Genomic DNA, 19932 nt, shown 5'->3' with positions numbered 1-19932 from the left:
GGTGCAGAGAAGAGACTTTGATGGAGTGGTTTGGCTGCTGTGACAGGGAGTTGACATTCTGGAGAGGTGTGTGAAGAATCTGAGACATAATATACAACTGAGTGTCTGGAACTGTTGTCTCTTTCGTTTTCACTAGCGGCTTGTTCTAAGACCCTTAACCTTGCCATGGCTGTGGCAGCCTCACATTGTTTTTCCAAAACTTCAATTTCTGCCTTTTGGCGTGTGGCTTCAGCTTCTTTCTCTGCTTTCTGATGTGCGACCTGAGCCTCCATTTCTGCGGCCTGAGCCTTCATTTCTGCTTTCTTATGTGCGGACTGAGCCTCCATTTCTGCGGCCTGAGCCTTCATTTCTGCTTTCTTATGTGCGGACTGAGCCTCCATTTCTGCTTTCCTTTGGGCAAAAGCTGCCTGAATTTTAGAAGCTTCAGCATCAGCACGGGCTTTTATTAGTTGTTGACTGAGTGTAGAAGACCTTGATTGTATGGATTTGGAAGATCTTGAGGAGCATATAGTAAATGCAGAGCGATAAGATCTGGATTCATGGAGCTGTGTTATTCTCACGTCTGCCTTTGTCTTTGTTCGCACCACTAAATTGTCTCTTTCAAGATTGAGCTCCTCAAAACTCATTAACCTCCTCGGCGGTATGATTCTTTCTGATTTTTTTTTTTATGTAGTTTTTTATTGTAGGCTGTAATTTTTAGGAATAACTCACTGAAATCTGTACGAACGAGAGTCTAGTAAACATTCCGGATATGATAAAACTTGAAACACGGAATCATAAATTATAATTTAATAATTATAAAAAATAATAATATAATAATAAATTTAATTCAATAATATAATCCAACCAAAAACACTGAAATTTGAAATACAGAGGCAAATTCGCACATCGCTGAGCAAAGTCGCAAAATCGTTTTCAGTGTCTGATGAAGAATTTCCCCACGAATCATTATCACTCAATTCTGCAAGTGGTTCTGATTTACTATCGCTGTTCTCTAGCTGGTCTAAAACCGCTTTTGATGTAAAGGGATGGTTTTTGGACGCCATGGACTTTTCTAAGTTTTCAGGCAGAAAGAACAGTCAAAATGCAGGCAGGGCACATGACAAAGCAGTAGGGACAAAATATATGTGAAATGCATTGAAACAGCAAAAATTAAATTTTTTAAAAATTTCAAATTTGCCGCCGACATCACAGGGACCGGAACACGGAAGCTGGATGCCGGCATCGGCCGGAGGAGATGATCGGGGACGCTGCAGGGGACACATCGCGGGAGCGAAGGACAAGGTAAGTGCTGCAGGGACTCCCTGAGCAACGCCGCATGGTAAGCCCGAGTGTAGCTCGGGGTTACCGCTCTTGGTACTCAAATTTTACCCTGAGCTACACTCGGGAAAACCGCTAAGGAGGTTAATTCTTCCAATGACCTTTGAGTGTTGTACTGCTTTAACAAGGCAATATATTTAACACACAGTCTTTGATAATTCTCATAAGCAACATTCAATTGCTGAATAGCGCCCTCTAGTTGTATTGGCTCATGAGATTGTTGGGAGAGAGCAGATATGCATTTAACAGTATAAGACCATAAGTCATTAATATTAGCAATTCTAACTTGTCAGCATTAAGATTTTCTTGCACTTTCCAAGCTGGATTTCTTAAGCGTTCTTCTCTTTTATTCAAGTCCTGCTCTGGATGAAGCTCTGATTATGGTTGTGTATTAGTTTCCCTAGACTGTATATTACTTTCCTGAAACATCATGTTAGCAAGGAAAGGGGTTGATAGAAAGTTTACAGAGAAATGTATCACTTTTTCTGTGGGTGAGTTCAGGTTTCCTAGGCAATGATTGCAGGAAGGTTTTCTTTTTTAGTTCAAAGGCAAGCCATGTGGTAATGTATACAGATGCAATGAATAAACTTGCAGTTGTAAAACATTCACATCAATAATTTGTCCTGACACTGATGAGTGTTATGCTGGGATATACTTGAAGGCATGTACAGACTTGTGTAGAGGTGGCTGCACTCTCTATAGCTGTTATATTCAGTATCCATATAACATCTCACTGTGTAATCTAGCTAGCAATGATTCTTATGAAGACAATTCACTGATCTTTTGACTAGCCAGGATCCTATGAAGCATTCCATCGATCTTTTGACTGTTATGTCTCTCCAATCTAAGCACTGATAGTGTTATCTCTGTAATGTACAATTGTGATGAGATAGCGATAACTTCAACCTCAGTTGGATACCATAGTCAGTGACTCAATCGATTAGACATCTTGTAGATCTTGTGAAGTTTATTCCATAAACTGAGAGAATCTTACAACAATGAACATTCGATAGGTCAAAAGATCATATTGTTTCCTGCTCCATGACATGAGGCTAGAGCTGCAATGCATTTCTGGGAAAGGGGGAGGGCTATATATACAGCATTAACTAAACCAAAAGGAAAGGGAGGGGCAGAAACAAAATATAGAAACATTTAAAGGCATATGACAGTCATGTGAAACATGACAGTACTTATCTTAAAATGTTTTTTCTTGGACACATGAGTTTAAGTATACTGCCCCTTTAGAAAGTTGGGACAATGGCAAAAAAACATTAAGACAGCACCTGTGTACTCCACCACCAACCATCATGTTTTTGTGAGCAAGCAGTAAATGAGGCCAATAACACAAAAGATTGGGATGCTGGCTAACAAAAAAAATTAGGACAGCTCCTGTATAGCTCTGCCTCCAACAGTAACTTATCTCTGCAGAATTCAGCTTACTGTTGAAAAAAGCCAAACCATCAGTGATTTAGAGCTTTACCTCTAGGACAGGATGGCCCCAACAGTGTTCTGTGAGACATCTAATTCAAGGATATATGGCAGTGCTGGGTCTGAATGTCACAGGATTGAGATGTGATGCAGTTTCAGCTTGTTAAATGCTCCTTAAGCCTCCAATGACAATTGGAACTGTGTGTGTTGCTCTGTGACTTGTGTAATGGGAAACATGATGACTAAAAAGCCCTTCATAAATTTTCTATAGAAATTTGCAAAACCCACAAACCTTCGTACTCCCTTTCTATCAGTTGCAGCAGGCCAATCCGGGATGGCAGTGACCCTTTGGTGATTCATAGCAATCTCTGCCGTTGAGATCATTAAACCTAGAAATGAGATTTTTTGGTTTCTCAAATTCACATTTCTCTGCTTTGGCATAAAGTTTTTTTCTCTTTATTCAATGCTCTTGATGTGAACACAATAAGCTCCAGCGAGAGGGAGATGATCAGGATATTATCCAAGTATAGAATTAATAAAAGGTCACGGAAGTCCTGGAGGATTTAAAAATGGCAAAAATGGCAAATGGCGTGACCAGATATGCAAAATGTCCAAAACAGGTTCTGAATGCCATTGCCCCCCTTCGCAATATGGATAAGATAATAAGCCCCTTGCAGGTCAAGCTTGGTGTAAAGTTTAGCAGTTCTGAATCTTTGAAAGAGGTAAGGGACCAGAGGGAAAGGACACCTGTTCTTGCTTGTAATTTTGTTAAACTGTTGATAATCCACACAAGAACGATGAGCATGGTCCTTCTCGACAAAGAAATTGCCTGCTCCAACAGGTGATGGCTGAAACCAAATCCTCTGAAATGTATTTGTACAAACAAAAAAGAAAACGGCGCTGGGAGAGGACCACACATGAAGAGTCTAGATAGGTTAGTGACAAATGACGGATACAGCAGGAGAAATACAAATAGGGGAATAAGTGTACAATAGTAATGTGTTAAAAATGGGGTGGCGATGAAGCGACAAATGGAGACAGAGGAATTCCAAAGTCAAAGGGTCTTAGGTGGTGGATGGATGGTGAAGGCAGCTCCCCATAGAGCGAAGCAGAACTCTGTAGAAAATAAAATCGGACACAAGGAGGCGCCAATCTCAGTGTAGAGAGTCAAAGATTTATTGGTAACAAGAGGTTTAAAAACTACTCACAAAACATAAGAAGTATAATAGCATGGTAAAGGAATGCCTTTGGTAAGCCTTCAGTCTGCCAGTGATGTGATGATGTATCCTGGTTGTGCAGGATAAGCAGAGATGCAGCCATCAGTGTTCAGCAATGCAGAGAGTTTTTGAAAATGGCATTCCTTTACCATGCTATTACACTTCTTACCTTTTGTGAGTAGTTTTTAAACCTCGTTACCAATAAATCTTTAACCCTCTACACTGAGATTGGCGCCCCCTTGTGTCCAATTCTGAAATGTATTGGCCAAGCCTCAGAAAGGGGACAAAGTCAACCAAATGGTATTTCTGCCCCTGCTAAGAGTTCAGTATGGCAATTGTATAGGCTTTGGTGAGGTAGAGTATCGCCCTCTTTTTACCAAAATCATCCAAAAAGTTATGATATGGCAATGAAACATACTTGGCTAGGTCATATTCAGGATGAAGGCATAAAAGCCAAGCAGTCCTTATGGCAGAAGGCTGATAGAGGACTGTTGGCAATAAATAGTTAAAAATTTCACTTTTTCAGTGCTCAAGTCTATGTAAGTGTTGTGCGCTTTCAGCTGGGAGATATCTAGAAAAAAAAAACCAGTAAACAATGGAGATGGTATAATGTCTAGTTAACCACTAGGGGACCGCCCACAGTACATATACTGCTACAAGGTGGCCCCTGTGCGCAGGATCACGTATATAAACGTGATCCTGCTTTCCGGGTTAGGTGGTGAACGCGAGGCTGCCCTATCCGCGGCACCGATGCATTGTTTTCAATGGAGCTTTCCTCCCTGTCAGTTTTCAGCACACTGTTCCGGGATCGCAGGACACAGCCTCCTGAGACAGTGTGTAACAGAGAGGTACACACCCCCGCCCCCTAGTAAAACACTCCCCTCACACAGTTAACCCCTTGATTGTCTCCAAAAGTTAACCACTTCCTCCCCAGTGCCATTAGTACAGTGTCTGTTTTTTTTTGCACTGATCACTGTATTAGTGTCACTGGGGATGTCAGTGACCCCAAATCAGTTGCCCCCCGTGTCAGAATGTCCACCGCAGTCCCGCCATAAGTCGCTGATCGCTGCCATAAGTCGCTGATCGTCACTATTATTAGTATAAAATAAAAAAAAATTTAAAATCCAGTATCTATACCACCATTTGTAAACGCTATAAAACTTTCACGTAAACCAATTAATTTACATGTATTGGGATTTTTTTTTTCAAAGACATGTAGCAGAATATATTTTGCCTAAAATTTATAACAAAATTTGATTTTTACTGGACATGTTTTATATCAAAAAGTCCAAAATAGTGTTTTTTTTTCTCAAAATTGTCAGTCTTTTTTTTATAGAGCAAACAAAAAACCACACAGGCGATCAAATACCTCCAAAAGAAAGCCCAATGGGGAAAAAAAGGATGTTTAATTTAATTAAGGGCAGAGGAGATATCTAGAGTCTGATAGAACCCAGATTTCTGAAAAAAGAATATATGACAATGCCCATTGAAGTTATAGGGGATATTTGCATTCCGTGTGATAGCATTAAAAGTGATCAATAAAAAATAAATAAATAAAAAGGGACAGTGTAAAAATAAATTAAAAAAAAAAATCAAAATAACTCAAAGTACCCTCAGCCCCCCCCCCCTTCCACGCATGTTTGCGAGCCTTGACACTGTGCCAGTATGGAAACAGCAGTTGCACCATGCAGGTAAGGCATCACCACGAACATCAGATCAAGGACAGTAATTCTAACACTAGACCTCCTCTGTAAATCTAAAATGGTAGCATGTAAAGGCTTTTAAAAAGTTGCCTATGGATATTAAAGACGTATGCATTTTGTTGCCATTGCAAGGGGCATGCACAGTTTTAAAACATGTGATGTTTGGTATCTATTTACTCAGCATACCATCATCTTTTATATTTTATCAAATAATTGGCCAATATATTGTGTTTTTGTGGATTAAAAGTAAAAAAAGTGTATTTTTTTTTTTAAATTACGTTTGAAAAATTGCTGTTCAAGTACTATGTCAGGGCTTGAAAAAGCCGCTTGCCCGCTCGCCAAATGCGAGGAGAAATTCTCTAGCGGCGAGCAAAGATGGAGTGGCTGCGCTCCAAGCCTCATTGTGAAGCCGAGTTCCAGTTTCCGAGTTCCTGCTTCTTCGGCACCGCCGCTGAGGGGACAGGTGCAGGAGAGGTCCGCTCTGGTCCGGTGAGAGGAGATACCCTCTCCACCGCCGCAGAGGACTCAAGGAGTAAGTACTGTATACATGTCATATCACTATAATGGAGTACAGGGGAGCTTGGATATACATACTGTATACATCTCATATCACTATAATGGAGTACAGGGGAGCTGGGATATACATTACTAATATTGTAATATATACAACTTTGTGTAAAAAAAGAAAAAAAAAAGATTTTTGGCATTTTCCAAAAACTTGTAGAAAAAAAAAATATCTTCCATGGACTCAATATGCCTCTTAGCAGATAAATATAAATAAACCACTCAAAAATAGATTTCTAAATCCACTCATAAAAAATTGTTATATAAAGTGCATGAATTAATAGTGAATATCCTCAATTATATTATTATAAAACACCAAAAGTCCATGTGTAATAAAGATCAAAAATTCCAGAAATTCTTCAAATATAAAGAAAACTTCCACCTTCCACCCAAGCAGAAACCAATATCAAATGCACTCACCAGAACTTGGTGAGTAAGAAGCCTTTAAGGAATTTTAAAGGGATCCTAAACCCTCTTTAGCTTCCACTCTATAGAATTCTTCACCATCCGAATAGGCTCCACCGTTCGCCAAGAGAAAAAAATCTCAAATAGTGTAATATTGCCAAATAATGGTAAAATTTCAAAGCAGAGATTAAGGCCACTCACATGTCAGCAACTTGTAAAAGGCACATTTATTGAATATAATAGCCTCCAGATAAAACATGAGCGTTTTAACAGCCTCCTTATTCCAGGAATCTTACATCAGCCACAGGATAGAGCAGAGAATCCACACATACCAACACAGCTCCCAAAGATGGCCGCTGGAACGCACCGCTCGGCGTGCGCTCCACTCACCGGAAGTGACATCAGACGTACGGGGTATGGACCGGAACTGCATCAACGCGTTTCGCCCCTCCCATCGGGCGTTCTCAAGACCTGTTGGTTTCTGCACGGGTGGAAGGTGGAAGTTTTTCTTTATATTTGAAGAATTTCTGGAATTTTTGATCTTTATTGCACATGGACTTTTGGTGTTTTATAATAATATAATTGAGGATATTTACTATTAATTCATGCACTTTATATAACAATTTTTTATGAGTGGATTTAGAAATCTATATTTGCGCTGTTTATTTATATTTCTTATTGTTTGTGTTTTTTCACAATTTGCACAGCATCAGTTTAGATTTTGAAGTTTTTGGCACAGGAATAAGATTTATTATTCTCTTAGCAGATAGCCTAGGGTGTCTACTTTCTGAAAAGGGGTCATTTGGTGGTGTTTGTACTGTCCTGGTATCTTAGAACCTTAAGAAATGTGATGAGCAGTCAGAATGTAAAAGCTGTGTAAATTCCATTATCTATACCATAGTTTGTAGATGCTATAACTTTCACACAAAGCAAAATAAATATACACTTATTGGGATTTTTTAACCAAATACATATACCAGAATACATTTTGGCCTAAATTTGACAATTTTTTTTTTTTTTTTTATATTTTTGATTACAGAAATGAGAATTTTTTTTTTTTTATATTTCTAAAAAATTTTTGTTTATAGCGCCAAAAATAAAAAGCGCACAGGTGATCAAACACCACCAAAAGAAAGCTCTATTTGTGTGAAAAAAGGACATACATTTCATTTATGTACCATATTGCATGACTGCGCAATTGTCCGTTAAACTAGTGCAGCGCTGTATAGCAAAAAAAAAATGGAGTAAATTGCAGTATTTATACCATAGTTTGTAGACGCTATAACTTTCACAAAAAGCAATCAATATACACTTATTTGGATTTTTATTACCAAAAACATGTAGCAGAATACATTTTGGTTTAAAGTTATAACTAACTTTGAGTTTACTATATATTTTTTATAGCCGAAAGTAAAAAATATAGTTTTTCTTCAAAATTTTCAGTCTTTTTTTGTTTAAAGCGAAAAATAAAAAAGGGCACAGGTGATCAAATACCACCGAAAGAAAGCTCTATTTATGTGAAAAAAAACGTAAATTTCGTTTGGGTACAGCATTTCATTACTGTGCAATTATCAGTTGAATTAGTGCAGAGCCAAGTAGCAAAAAGAGGCCTGGTCATTAAGGGGGGTAAATCTTTTAGAGGACAAGTGGTTAAATAAATTCTTGATGATTGTAGTCAGAAAATTTAGGGAGCAGACCGGCTTGAACTAGGATAGTCTTTTCAAGTGAGAAGAATAAAATGGTTAAGGCAACAGGACTATTCCCTGAGGTACACCCAGCCACCAGTAAAGGAGAATATGACTTACTCTGTTTTAGGCTGGGTTCACACTATATGTAAGTACAGGACTGCGTGTAATCACACACTTTCCCGCACCCACATCAAAATTGCAATGGCGCAGGCATGCCATTAATTCTTGCTCCATCCCAAGATCTCCTGCATTAAGATCAGCATGCAGCCTTAGCACCAGAGGCATGAGGAATAGTGGTGTCAAGGGCAGAACCAAAGAGAAGCCTACCCTTAAAAGGCAAGTAAATTAAAGTGGAGTTCCACTCATCTGTCAAAAAATAAAAGTCAGCAACTAAAAAAACTGTAGCTGCTGACTTTTAAATAATAGCCACTTACCTGTCCCTCATTCCGTGGTGTGTCCCCCGTAGCCCGTTTCACCGGCTGTCCTGGATTCCAGGAGGCTGGCATCTTCAGTGTGGGCACCCGGCTGTGATAGCTTGCGGCTTCACAGCCGGGTACCCACTGTGCATGTGCGAGTAGCTCTGCGCCTCATGAATGGTCCTGTAGTCTTCTGGGAACTGTCATGTGTCCCAAAAGACTACAGTAAGGAAGTGAGGGAGGGCACCTTTCGTTTCTGAATGCCTAGGCGATCGGACCCGAAATGGGAGTGGGTACCTGTCAAATTTGGGTGCCCCCCCCCAAAGGTGCCAATACTTAATGGGGAGCAGGGGAGCAGTCCTTAAAGCAGAACTTCCCCTTTTGGGTGGAGCTCCGATTTTAAGTTCCTTGAGCATATCCTCGGAGTGTCAGGAACAAATTAAAAGCATCTTATGCATTTGAACAGACAGTAGACCCATGCAAGACACAAGCTGAAATGCTTGTAAAGCACTATCACTGCTGAACCGCTGGGCTCCAGACCTTTATTCAAAAAGCTCCAGAACACAAGGATTTGTCAAGACATGGAGGGGTCTCCTGTAAGATATGTCATCCAGCCGAAGTAAAAAAATTGAGTCATTCCCAATAGGGGATAAACAGTTATTTCAAATAGCTTAAACTGAGAATTAAGTAGGGTAGCTAACTGCCATTAGGTGAAATCCTTTAGAGTGAGAATATCATCAACCTCTTTGGTATGTTTGTTAAGGTTGATGAATCTAGCAGCTAGAGTGGCCAGAGACCACGTCAGTGAATTCCCTTCAAAGGGAAAAACAAATTGTCAGGAGGAAGTCCATGATTTTACAGGTTGTTTCCAGTCCTCATAGAGAAAAGGTTTACATACCAAGTATATTGGGAAAGTCTTTACACAGTTATAAGAACACCTCTATTAGTTTTAAGAACGCTATCAGGAACTTCTCGTAAATCTGAGTCACATGGAACTTGCTGAAATATATGTTCTTTAGAGAAAGGCATATAAAGCATCCAAATCTGAATCAGAAATAGTAATAAGGGGCCTTAGGACCCATTGGAGGTGGAGCTTAAGTTGAACCAAAATTGGTTCCGTCATGGTGGAAGCATACTTAGAGCCTCTATACAACTGATTAAAAATCCAAAGCGGATATTAAAGATATTGTTGCATTCCGTAGATCTCAGAATCACGTTCTAGTGCTATGTAAGACTGGCATTAAGACGCCCCTATGGTAATAGGCGTTCCAGGATCTGTGCTACATGCATCGGTCTCTTCTAGGCTTACCAAACATGTAACAATGGAGGTATGTGGGCTGCGGTCACCCAATGCAGCAACTGTCCTCTGTGTCTTTTAAAAGACATTTTAAAAAATGGCCACTGCCTCAGTGCGCTCCTGTACCTTTTAAGGAGGGATGGGCTCCCTCAGGTCCACCTGCCCTTGGTCTATCCATTAACCAACTAAACCCCTGTTTTTAAACGCATACTGTTAGACAGGATAATTTGGTTTGTTTGCAGGCTGGTTTGCAAGTTGAGCCGGGAATTTCTCTTTTGTTGTTTGACATGCGTCGCCCTTTCATATGCTCCTTGCTGTGAAGGCCAGTTATAGACTGCAGCAGTGGCCATTTTTTGTACTGTTGAATTGTTGGTGAGGGGCTGCACTGGAGACCTTAGCTGCCATTGTGCTATATGCTGGGTGTCCAGTGTGCTCCTGTACCTTTAAGGAGGGGTGGGCTCCCTCAGGTCCACCTGCCCTTGGTCTATCCATTAAATACATGTGCCTCTACTGTGGGGGCTCTCAAAATTTGTAGAGTTAGGAACTACAGAATATTGGGGTGCTGTGACGAGGCTTTGTAGCTTATGCATGTATTTGCAAATCTGTGCTAACTAAACCCCTGTTTTTAATGCCTACTGTTAGACAGGTTAATTCAGTTTGTTTGCAGGCTGGTTGGCAAGTTGAGCCAGGAATTTTTCTATTTTCTATTTTAAAAGACATGTTGTACCACAAACGATTAAGCCTAAGGAGAGGTAAGGCATTGCTTACTCAAAATACCTGAACAGCTGATGCTCAAGAGGGTCAAAACACAGCTTACTGTAGGTGGTGGAGTGAGACTTGAGAGCAATTGATCCACCATATTTGGTCAATGTCATCACCCAGGAGTCTGTCATTTAATGGCGGTATCGTGGGGCAACCTTTTTTGGTGGTGGGTCACCATCACAGTGGGGAAACATTGTGGGGAGATGGGTTATCATGATTGATGATGGACTCATATCAGGGGACACTATTTCAAGTTGTCTAATATGGTACAGGAAGGAGGAGGTGCATGCTTTCTGCACCCACCTAGGCTCCATGCCAGGATAAGAGTCTGGTTGGAATAGTGTTTTGTTCCACCATTTTTCAAAACGTGTACTGGCCCTTAAAAAAGGGGGAAAAGTAGTGTGGGGTTCCCCCTACAGTTCAAAGTCCATGCAGCCTCGTTGACCAGGAATGGGAGGGCAGCAAGCATGCACCGTGACAACCACCACTCAACAATGTTTATTAGGGATGCGCTTCAGGTTCCTAAGGTCAACAAAGACTGCACCACCTAACCCGCCTTTCACACTTCCCCTTCAACATATGCTACAGTTTCTCCAGTTTAGTACAGGTGAGCAGTCTGCAAGACCTCAACCTCTCCAAAGATACTCAAGAAATGTCCACAGATATCACCAACAGAGCAAATGTTGTGCATACACATTTTAGTCATGGATTGTGCTTAGGCTAACAAGGAGTATAATGTAAGTACAAAACAGCACAGTAAGAAATACCTTATCACAGGCATGGAGGAGACTAAGAACATCTGTATATTTAAATCCTTCTTTTTCATGCAAGAGACTTTGCAGGCTAGAATTTTTCAGGACAATACAAGCTATAGTACAAGCAGCTTCAACCTGTCCAACAAGACACACAAAAAATAAATTAAATCATTAAAATATGCAAGTTTTTTTTTTTTAAGATTAAAGAATGGGACAAAATGACTATTATGATGTAAGCAAATAACTCCTTTCCAAAAGGAGAAATGGTTCTTGGGTTCAGCAGTGACACTAGAGCCAAAAGTACATATAAGAAGACATAAAGCATAATTTGATCCACCTGTATGCTCACATGTGAATGACCCACTCAGTGGCTTTAACCTCCCTAGCGGTCTGATTATGTCCATATTTTTGTGCTCAAAGCGGTACATTTTTTTGCATGGAAATATGTATTATTTTTTTTATTGTAGGCCTGTAATTTTTAGGAATAACTCACTGAAATCTGTCTGAACAAGAGTCTAGTAAACATCCCGGGTATGTTACAATTTGAAACACGAAATCATAAATTATAATTTAATAAATAATCATAAAAAATAATAATATAATAATAAATTTAATACAATAATATAATGAAACCAAAAACACTGAAATTTGAAATATAGCGCCAAGTTCGCACATCACTGAGCAAAGTCACAAAATCGTTTTCAGTGTTCGATGACGAATTTCCCCCACAAATCATCACTCAATTTTGCAAGTGGTTCTGATTTTTGAACGCCATGGACATTTCCCAGTTTCCAGGCAGAAAGAACAGTAAAAATGCAGGCAGGGCACAGTACAAAGCACTAGGGACAAAATGTATGTGAAATGGTTTGATACAGTAATGTTTTACTATGTGATTTTAGTGAATGTCACTTTTTGTCATTTTCAAATTTCCCACCGTTCCGTCCCCGTACATCCCGACGCTCGCAGGGGACGGAACCCAGATGACAGTTGCCGGCATCCACCGGAGGACATTGCCGGGGACACTGCAGGAGGGACAATGCGGGAGCGCAGGACAAGGTAAGTGAAGAACAGATCCCGGAGCAGCGCCGCATGGTAAGCCCGAGTGTAGCTCGGGGGTTACCGCTTGTGGTACTGAAACTTTACCCCGAGCTACACTCGGGAATACCGCCAGGAAGGCTACAGCATAGCATCACACGGTCCACAAGTACATGTGGCACTTCATGTAATGACCAAATCCAATATTCCTGCTCAGATCAGAAAAGGTTCAGTTTTTAGTTCAGAAAATGTTTACTATGCTGTAAAATCCCTGTGCCAGGGGAAGTCTAGCCACTTTCAGATGATAGTTATTGACATGAATATCAAAATACTTTGCCCTGTAGTGAAGTCACTTCACTTGAAGTCTGTTGTAATTTAATTGAACAGAAACCCACATAAAAAAATATCATTGCTTGCGGTTGCTGCAAGACAGTTCTACAGCCTGCTGTATTATGAGGTGTGTTTACAACTCACATATAATCTATCGATCTTAATGCTGGCTTCTTTTTGTTGGATGATCCCAAAATGCATTCAATATTAAGCTTTCACATGACATTCAATCGAATTTTAGGACCCTTAATAACTAGATGATTATTTGTGAAGTACAGACATGAGTGTGTGTGTGTTTTTTAGTTGGTCCACAGCAGACAGGAACTGTTTAAGGGTTTTGTAGCCCACTTTTATTTAAAAGAAAGCAAAAGTTCACAAATGAATGACTCCCATGCAGGGAATCTTCTCCAGCACCAGCAAAAAGACAAACACCGGAAAATGCTGCTCCTCCTACCAGTTTCTCAGACTGTGTTGTACAGCTCTGCTGGATGCCTTGCTCTCTAGCCTTTAGTCACAGCACCCTGCTGCATGGCGCAAATCTGGCCTATGGATTGGGGCTCTCCTGACATCCCGATAGGAGCTGACCTGACTCCTGGAACAGAGACCTCTGTCTCTTCACTTCTGGCTGAGTCCTCTGACCCCTCAATGACACCGTCCGTCTCCCTCACTGGGAGCAGTTTCCAAACTGGGAGCCCTGAGCTATTTCCAGAACTGAGTATATGATGACATCTCACACCTGTGTATTCAGTCAGGTTCCAGGTGTCTAGCAAAACCCAGACACAGGATAGAGTGTTTCAATCCAGAGCTGCAGAATCCAGAGAAAGCCAAATCCACATTTTTCTTTGCCCAGAAACACTAGTCTGGAATGTCGCATTCACCTTAAATGCAAATCCTGTGTCACATTTTCTTATTTTTAGATTCTCGTTCTGTCACAATTCCCACCCCCCCCTTGTTTTGAACCAGAGAACCATTACTGTGGTTGTGACACCTATGTGCCAGCCATTAGCTACGTAGGTCCAACTCTTTTTCTGGGTATGTTTCCAGGCTCTCCCTATCGTGAATCTCAATGTGGTCCTACAGTTCTGTATACGCAGCCTTCTCCCTCTATTCCTGGGGTTCCTGAACGCATCATTCTTTTTCCGGGGTCCTCTGCCTTTTCTAACACTTCTCCCCAGCTCCCTGTCTTAAAGGTGTAGGGGATCCAACTTTGCTTAATGAAGAATCATTTTTTTCCTCATTTATACTAGTTTTAACAATCGCACTCGGTCTTTTAGGTTCACCAACCCTTTTCCTGTTACCCTTGGCAAACAAAACCTTATTCACGGGATTGCTCAATGGTCAGTATTGTTTCATATTTTCCAAAATTGTCATATTGTCAGTGTTTGTTAGGATCAGACCCGAGGAGGGACCTCACACAAGCGAGCAACCAACGTACCCTCAACTACTAGCAGCTCTACAGACTCTCCATTTTGCACCGCACCTGTCATGTCACAGGGTGCTGTGACTATTACACATGGGAGTTTGCTTCAACCACGCACATAATTTTATGGCCAGACTATTCCAGTCTATCATTTCTGGGATCCAGTAACCATATCAAACCCTGATAATATATGTTCTACCATTTTAGCTCATTTCCCCCACAGCAGTAGCAAAGCTGTCCTGGACAACCGCCAGCTCCAACACAGGGAGTCCTCATGAGATTTGCAGAGACAACTCTGCGGCACTACCTGTGGTTGCCATGAGAGACACCAAACCATCATCAGCAACATTGTCAGTAATGCATTTCCCAACATTATCAGCATTATCATCATTCCTGACTTTTACAGGCTGTCTCACACCATCACCAGCTTGAGCCAGTGGGACATTTAGTACATTATTTTTTCACATTAAGAGAAACACATTTGCCCATCAGGATGGCTACACAGTTGTCCTGGGAAACCTCAAGCTCAGACACCATGAGCTCCTGGGAGGTATCCAGGGACACCTCTGTTTCACCTGTCATGGTAGCTAGGGGCAATGGCACAGGGGCTTCATTAATCTCATAAGACTACTATTCTAGCAGGCTGCATTAACCCATTATTTACCTCAGCTTTTTCAAATTCATTAGCAGCACATCATCATATTTAGCTTTACTACTTGTCTCCCTGCTACACATAACACTGCATGAAGACAAGTACTTATCAGTCCTCCGGCACGCTGCGGGTTCAACATTAACCCATATTTCCCCACTAGATAGGGTACTACACAGCAGCATGTCTCTAATTGTAGCAGATCTCCATACAGACTTGCCACCACTTCACACAGATTATACTCCTAATCAGTTTCTCTCACACTTCTCACATTTACAGTGGGGCAAAATGTATTTAGTCAGCCACCAATTGTGCAAGTTCTCCCACTTAAAAAGATGAGAGAGGCCTGTAATTGGCATCATAGGTAGACCTCAACTATGAGAGACAAAATGAGAAAAAAATCCAGACAATTACATTGGCTGATTTGGAAAGAATTTATTTGCAAATTATGGTGGAAAATAAGTATTTGGTCAATATCAAAAGTTCATCTCAATACTTTGTTATATATCCTTTGTTGGCAATGACAGAGGTCAAATGTTTCCTGTAAGTCTTCACAAGGTTGGCACACACTGTTGCTGGTATGTTGGCCCATTCCTCCATGCAGATCTCCTCTAGAGCAGTGATGTTTTGGGGCTGTCGCTGAGCAACACGGACTTTCAACTCCCTCCAAAGGTTTTCTATGGGGTTGAGATCTGGAGACTGGCTAGGCCACTCCAGGACCTTTAAATGCTTCTTACGAAGCCACTCCTTCGTTGCCCGGGCGGTATGTTTGGGATCATTGTCATGTTGGAAGACCCAGCCACGATTCATCTTCAATGCCCTTGCTGATGGAAGGAGGTTTGTACTCAAAATCTCACAATACATGGCCCCATTTATTCTGTCCTGTACATGGATCAGTCGTCCTGGTCCCTTTGCGGAGAAACAGCCCCAAAGCATGATGTTGCCACCCCCATGCTTCACAGTAGGTATGGTGTTCTTTGGATGCAACTCCGCATTCTCTCTCCTCCAAACACGACGAGTTGTGTTTCTACCAAACAGTTCTATTTTGGTTTCATCTGACCATATGACATTCTCCCAATCCTCTTCTGGATCATCCAAATGCTCTCTAGCAAACTTTAGATGGGCCTGGACATGTACTGGCTTAAGCAGGGGGACACGTCTGGCACTGCAGGATCTGAGTCCCTGGCGGCGTAGTGTGTTACTGATAGTAGCCTTTGTTATGTTGGTCCCAGCTCTCTGCAGGTCATTCACTAGGTCCCCCCCGTGTGGTCCTGGGATTTTTGCTCACCGTTCTTGTGATCATTTTGACCCCACGGGGTGAGATCTTGCGTGGAGCCCCAGATCGAGGGAGATTATCAGTGGTCTTGTATGTCTTCCATTTTCTAATTATTGCTCCCACTGTTGATTTGTTCACACCAAGCTGCTTGCCTATTGCAGATTCAGTCTTCCCAGTCTGGTGCAGGTCTACAATTTTGTTTCTGGTGTCCTTCGACAGCTCTTTGGTCTTCGCCATAGTGGAGATTGGAGTGTGACTGAGGTTGTGGAAAGGTGTCTTTTATACTGATAACAAGTTCAAACAGGTGCCATTGATACAGGTAATGAGTGCAGGACAGAGGAGCCTCTTAAAGAAGAAGGTACAGGTCTGTGAGAGCCAGAAATCTTGCTTGTTTGTAGGTGACCAAATACTTATTTTCCACCATAATTTGCAAATAAATTCTTTCCAAATCAGCCAATGTGATTGTCTGGATTTTTTTTCTCATTTTGTCTTTCATAGTTGAGGTCTACCTATGATGCCAATTACAGGCCTCTCTCATCTTTTTAAGTGGGAGAACTTGCACAATTGGTGGCTGACTAAATACTTTTTTGCCCCACTGTATATCAGCAACAATCTTACCACTCCAGTTGACAGCTATAATCTTCAATTGAGCGCATTGACCCTCCTCTGTAACACTTCCACAGACTAATGCCCCCATATGGTCCCAGGGCAACATCGCAGCCTTCTTGGACTCTTCAACACCTTTTACAGGCGAAACGGATTACATGTTCAGTGGTAACAGCCAACACTTTGGAACAGCAAACTGGGCCTGCAGGTAAAGGCTTTTCCTGAAACATATTGTATCCAGCTGTATTCCAGAATCTGGGGCAAGAAAAGACCCTGTACCCCAACTGACCAAATTCTAGGCATGGTACATTTTCACTCCCATCTTTATTGAAAAGATGAGCCACTTCTCTGTTGTAGCTCCACCTTTCTTCTTGTTGCTGTTGAGACCACACTCTCCTAGCAGAACTTTGCCAGCGCTCTCCAGCTGGCTGTGCTGGCTCCTCGTGAACCCCTCTGTCATGATGTTATGCATGTTATATCTACCCCATGGTCCACAGAGACAGCCTGACTGGCCTCCTCTATGTTACTATGGGCAACCACACTTGGTGCTGGCCTCTGGTCAGCTACTCTTCTGGCATATAGCACAGACTTGCTTTCCTCTTTGGCTTGGCTTAATGCTGTCAAATGCCTCTTGCACCAGTCCACAGCACATTCGCACACTGGTGGACTCTCTGGAATGGGCTTGGGCAATATTCCCTCTATCCATAATAGTCTTTTTTTCTCATCTCAGCAAACATTGCTTCCTCTTTACGCTTGACCGTCCCATCTTTGCAGTCATACACACAGCAACTTGTAACAGTTCACAGCAGAACTTTTTCCCTTTCCTTTCACAGGTACACCACCTGCAACATGCAAGGCTTTTTGCCTGGCTGCACTTCCACACACAGCCAATATTTCCTGACATGGACTCATCACTGGAGTGAAGACCTGGATTCCACTGTCAATTTGCCCGCTAAATCGTCCACCATATGTGACATGGCGTAGTTAGCTCTTGTGGTAGATGCATTGTTTTAGTTAGCCCACGACAGACAGAACTATTTTTAAGGACTTTATAGCCTACATTTAAAAAAAAGCAAAAGTTTACAAATGATTGACTTCCCATGCAGGGAATCTTCTCCAGCAAAAAGACAAACACTGGAAAATGCTAAGCCACCTGGCTCATAAGTTCACTAAGCTTCAAAGCAGTATCATACTGCTCCTTTCACCAGTCTTTCAGACTGTATTGTCCAGCTCTTCTGGATACTTGGCTCTCTAGCCTTTAGTCACAGCACCCTCCTGCATGGCCCGCCTATGGATTGGGGTTCTCCTGACATCCTAATAGGAGCTGACCAGATTCCTGGAACTGAGACCTCTGTCTCTTGGCTTCTAGCTGAGTCCTCTGGCCCCTCAAAGAGACCTTCCATCTCCCCCACTGGGAGCAGTCTCCAAGCTGGGAGCCCTGAGCTATTCTCAGACCTTAATATATAATGACACCTCACACCTGTGTACTCAGTCAGGTTGCGGGTGTCTAGCAAAACCGAGACACAAGATCAAATGCTCTGATTCAGAGCTGCAGAATCCAGAGAAAGTCAAATCCACAGCTCTCTCTGGCCAGAAACACTAGTCTGGAACATTGCATTCACCCTAAATGTGAATCCTGTGTCACATTTTCTTATCTTCTCACAGTGACGGAGTCAATTTTTTTTTTTTTTTTACTTTTCAGGGTTAGGTTAAAGTTTAAATGGGACCTTCCATAAGAACATTACGTATAGCTTCCCACCCACCAAATATAAATTACTTGAAGAAGCCCTCAAAAATTAAAGTGAAACTTTACTGCATCTGAGCACCACAAACCAAAAACACGGTTTAGTTCAATTTTAATATTCAAAGCAAACTCACCCATGTTTCCAAGCTTATTTTTTTTTTAAGAAATCACTTTGAAAAACAGCACCTAGCATTTCTGGCCATGGCCATCTTGAATAAGGGCAGAGGATTCATGTAGCATTTACTTCCTAGAACTCATGCAGGCAGGAGGGCGGGCTTAGCTAAGAAAACCCCTTATCCTCTCCTGAAGACTTCTGGGATGTATGACATCATTTGCCTAGGCATGAAAACCAGGAAGTAACTGTAGAAATGTAAAAAAAAGTTGAAAACAAGTAAATATTATATTCTTTCCTATCTATTTACTAATGCAAGCAGCATAAGGGTTAAAAATAGAGAGTGACTGAAAGAGTGAAATTCTACTTTAAGGTTTGTACCAAAGAAAAAAAAAAGCTTCCAACATTTCTGGAAGGTATGGGTGATATCACTGAGCCTTTGAGAGACACAAAATCCCTGCAAATGTACTCTTGTAACAGGCTGGAGGACATTTTAGGATTTCAAGTGCCTAGCTTTTCCTGGAGGTAGTGAACACCTGTGCCTCTTAGAGGCCTTGGATGTTGGGCTGAGGTATCTAAGGGTCAAATTAATGTTACAGGTCAACAAAGGAGTTTTGCTGTTATATTTTAACTATTTCTATTTTTTGCCTTGCATTTGATGTTTGATCTATGCTTAAAAAATGGAAAGTGAATCCCAGCTATACTGGAAAAAGAGAAAATTAAAAGTTGGTAACAAAGATAGTTGGTGAAGATATTTACTGCCTATTGGAATACCTTAATTTTCAGAGAACTGTGAGTTTTCAGAAGCTGAACCAGCGTTGTTAGTGCTTGTTCCTCCACTATCTTCTCCTGTGTGACTGGATTATTTATAAGAGCTACACCTGTTCAACACAGAGAAAAATGTAATGTTATTTGTCATTAATGAATCCAAGATGCTCAATACCTTTAATTCTCTCATGACAACTGTTTTTTCCAAATGACATATGCTAGACAAAATAAATAAATAAAAGGTATACTTTTTATGGTTAGCATATAAGTTTTCTGCAGCATACAGATATTTTAAAATCAGACTACCGCATTTTCACATTCTAACGTTTATTTACTTTCATTACTGTTCAGTTATCTCACTCTCTGGATCTTCTTTATCATGGCGCTTTGTCATTTCCTCTTTTTTACAGTATAAACATTGAGATGTTTAAAAATAA

The 19932-nt window shown here is 41.2% G+C and overlaps 1 protein-coding gene across 1 annotated transcript in view; it reads right to left on the bottom strand.

Annotated features, from left to right (window-relative positions):
• Positions 1-19932, bottom strand: part of ANKAR (ankyrin and armadillo repeat containing) — a 282038-nt gene that overhangs the window by 72611 nt on the left and 189495 nt on the right. Inside the window, exons 16-17 of the mRNA XM_089655357.1 lie at positions 19502-19608; positions 11568-11690 (exon numbers count right to left, since the gene is read on the bottom strand). Coding sequence (XP_089511483.1) covers positions 11568-11690; positions 19502-19608 — 230 coding nt within the window. The remainder of the gene's footprint in view (positions 1-11567; positions 11691-19501; positions 19609-19932) is intronic.

Source organism: Staurois parvus, unplaced genomic scaffold (genome assembly GCF_062004578.1).
Source record: "Staurois parvus isolate SC_StPar_1 unplaced genomic scaffold, SC_StPar_1.0 ptg000836l, whole genome shotgun sequence".
NCBI lineage: Eukaryota > Metazoa > Chordata > Amphibia > Anura > Ranidae > Staurois > Staurois parvus.
This window is presented reverse-complemented; position numbering and strand designations above follow the sequence as displayed.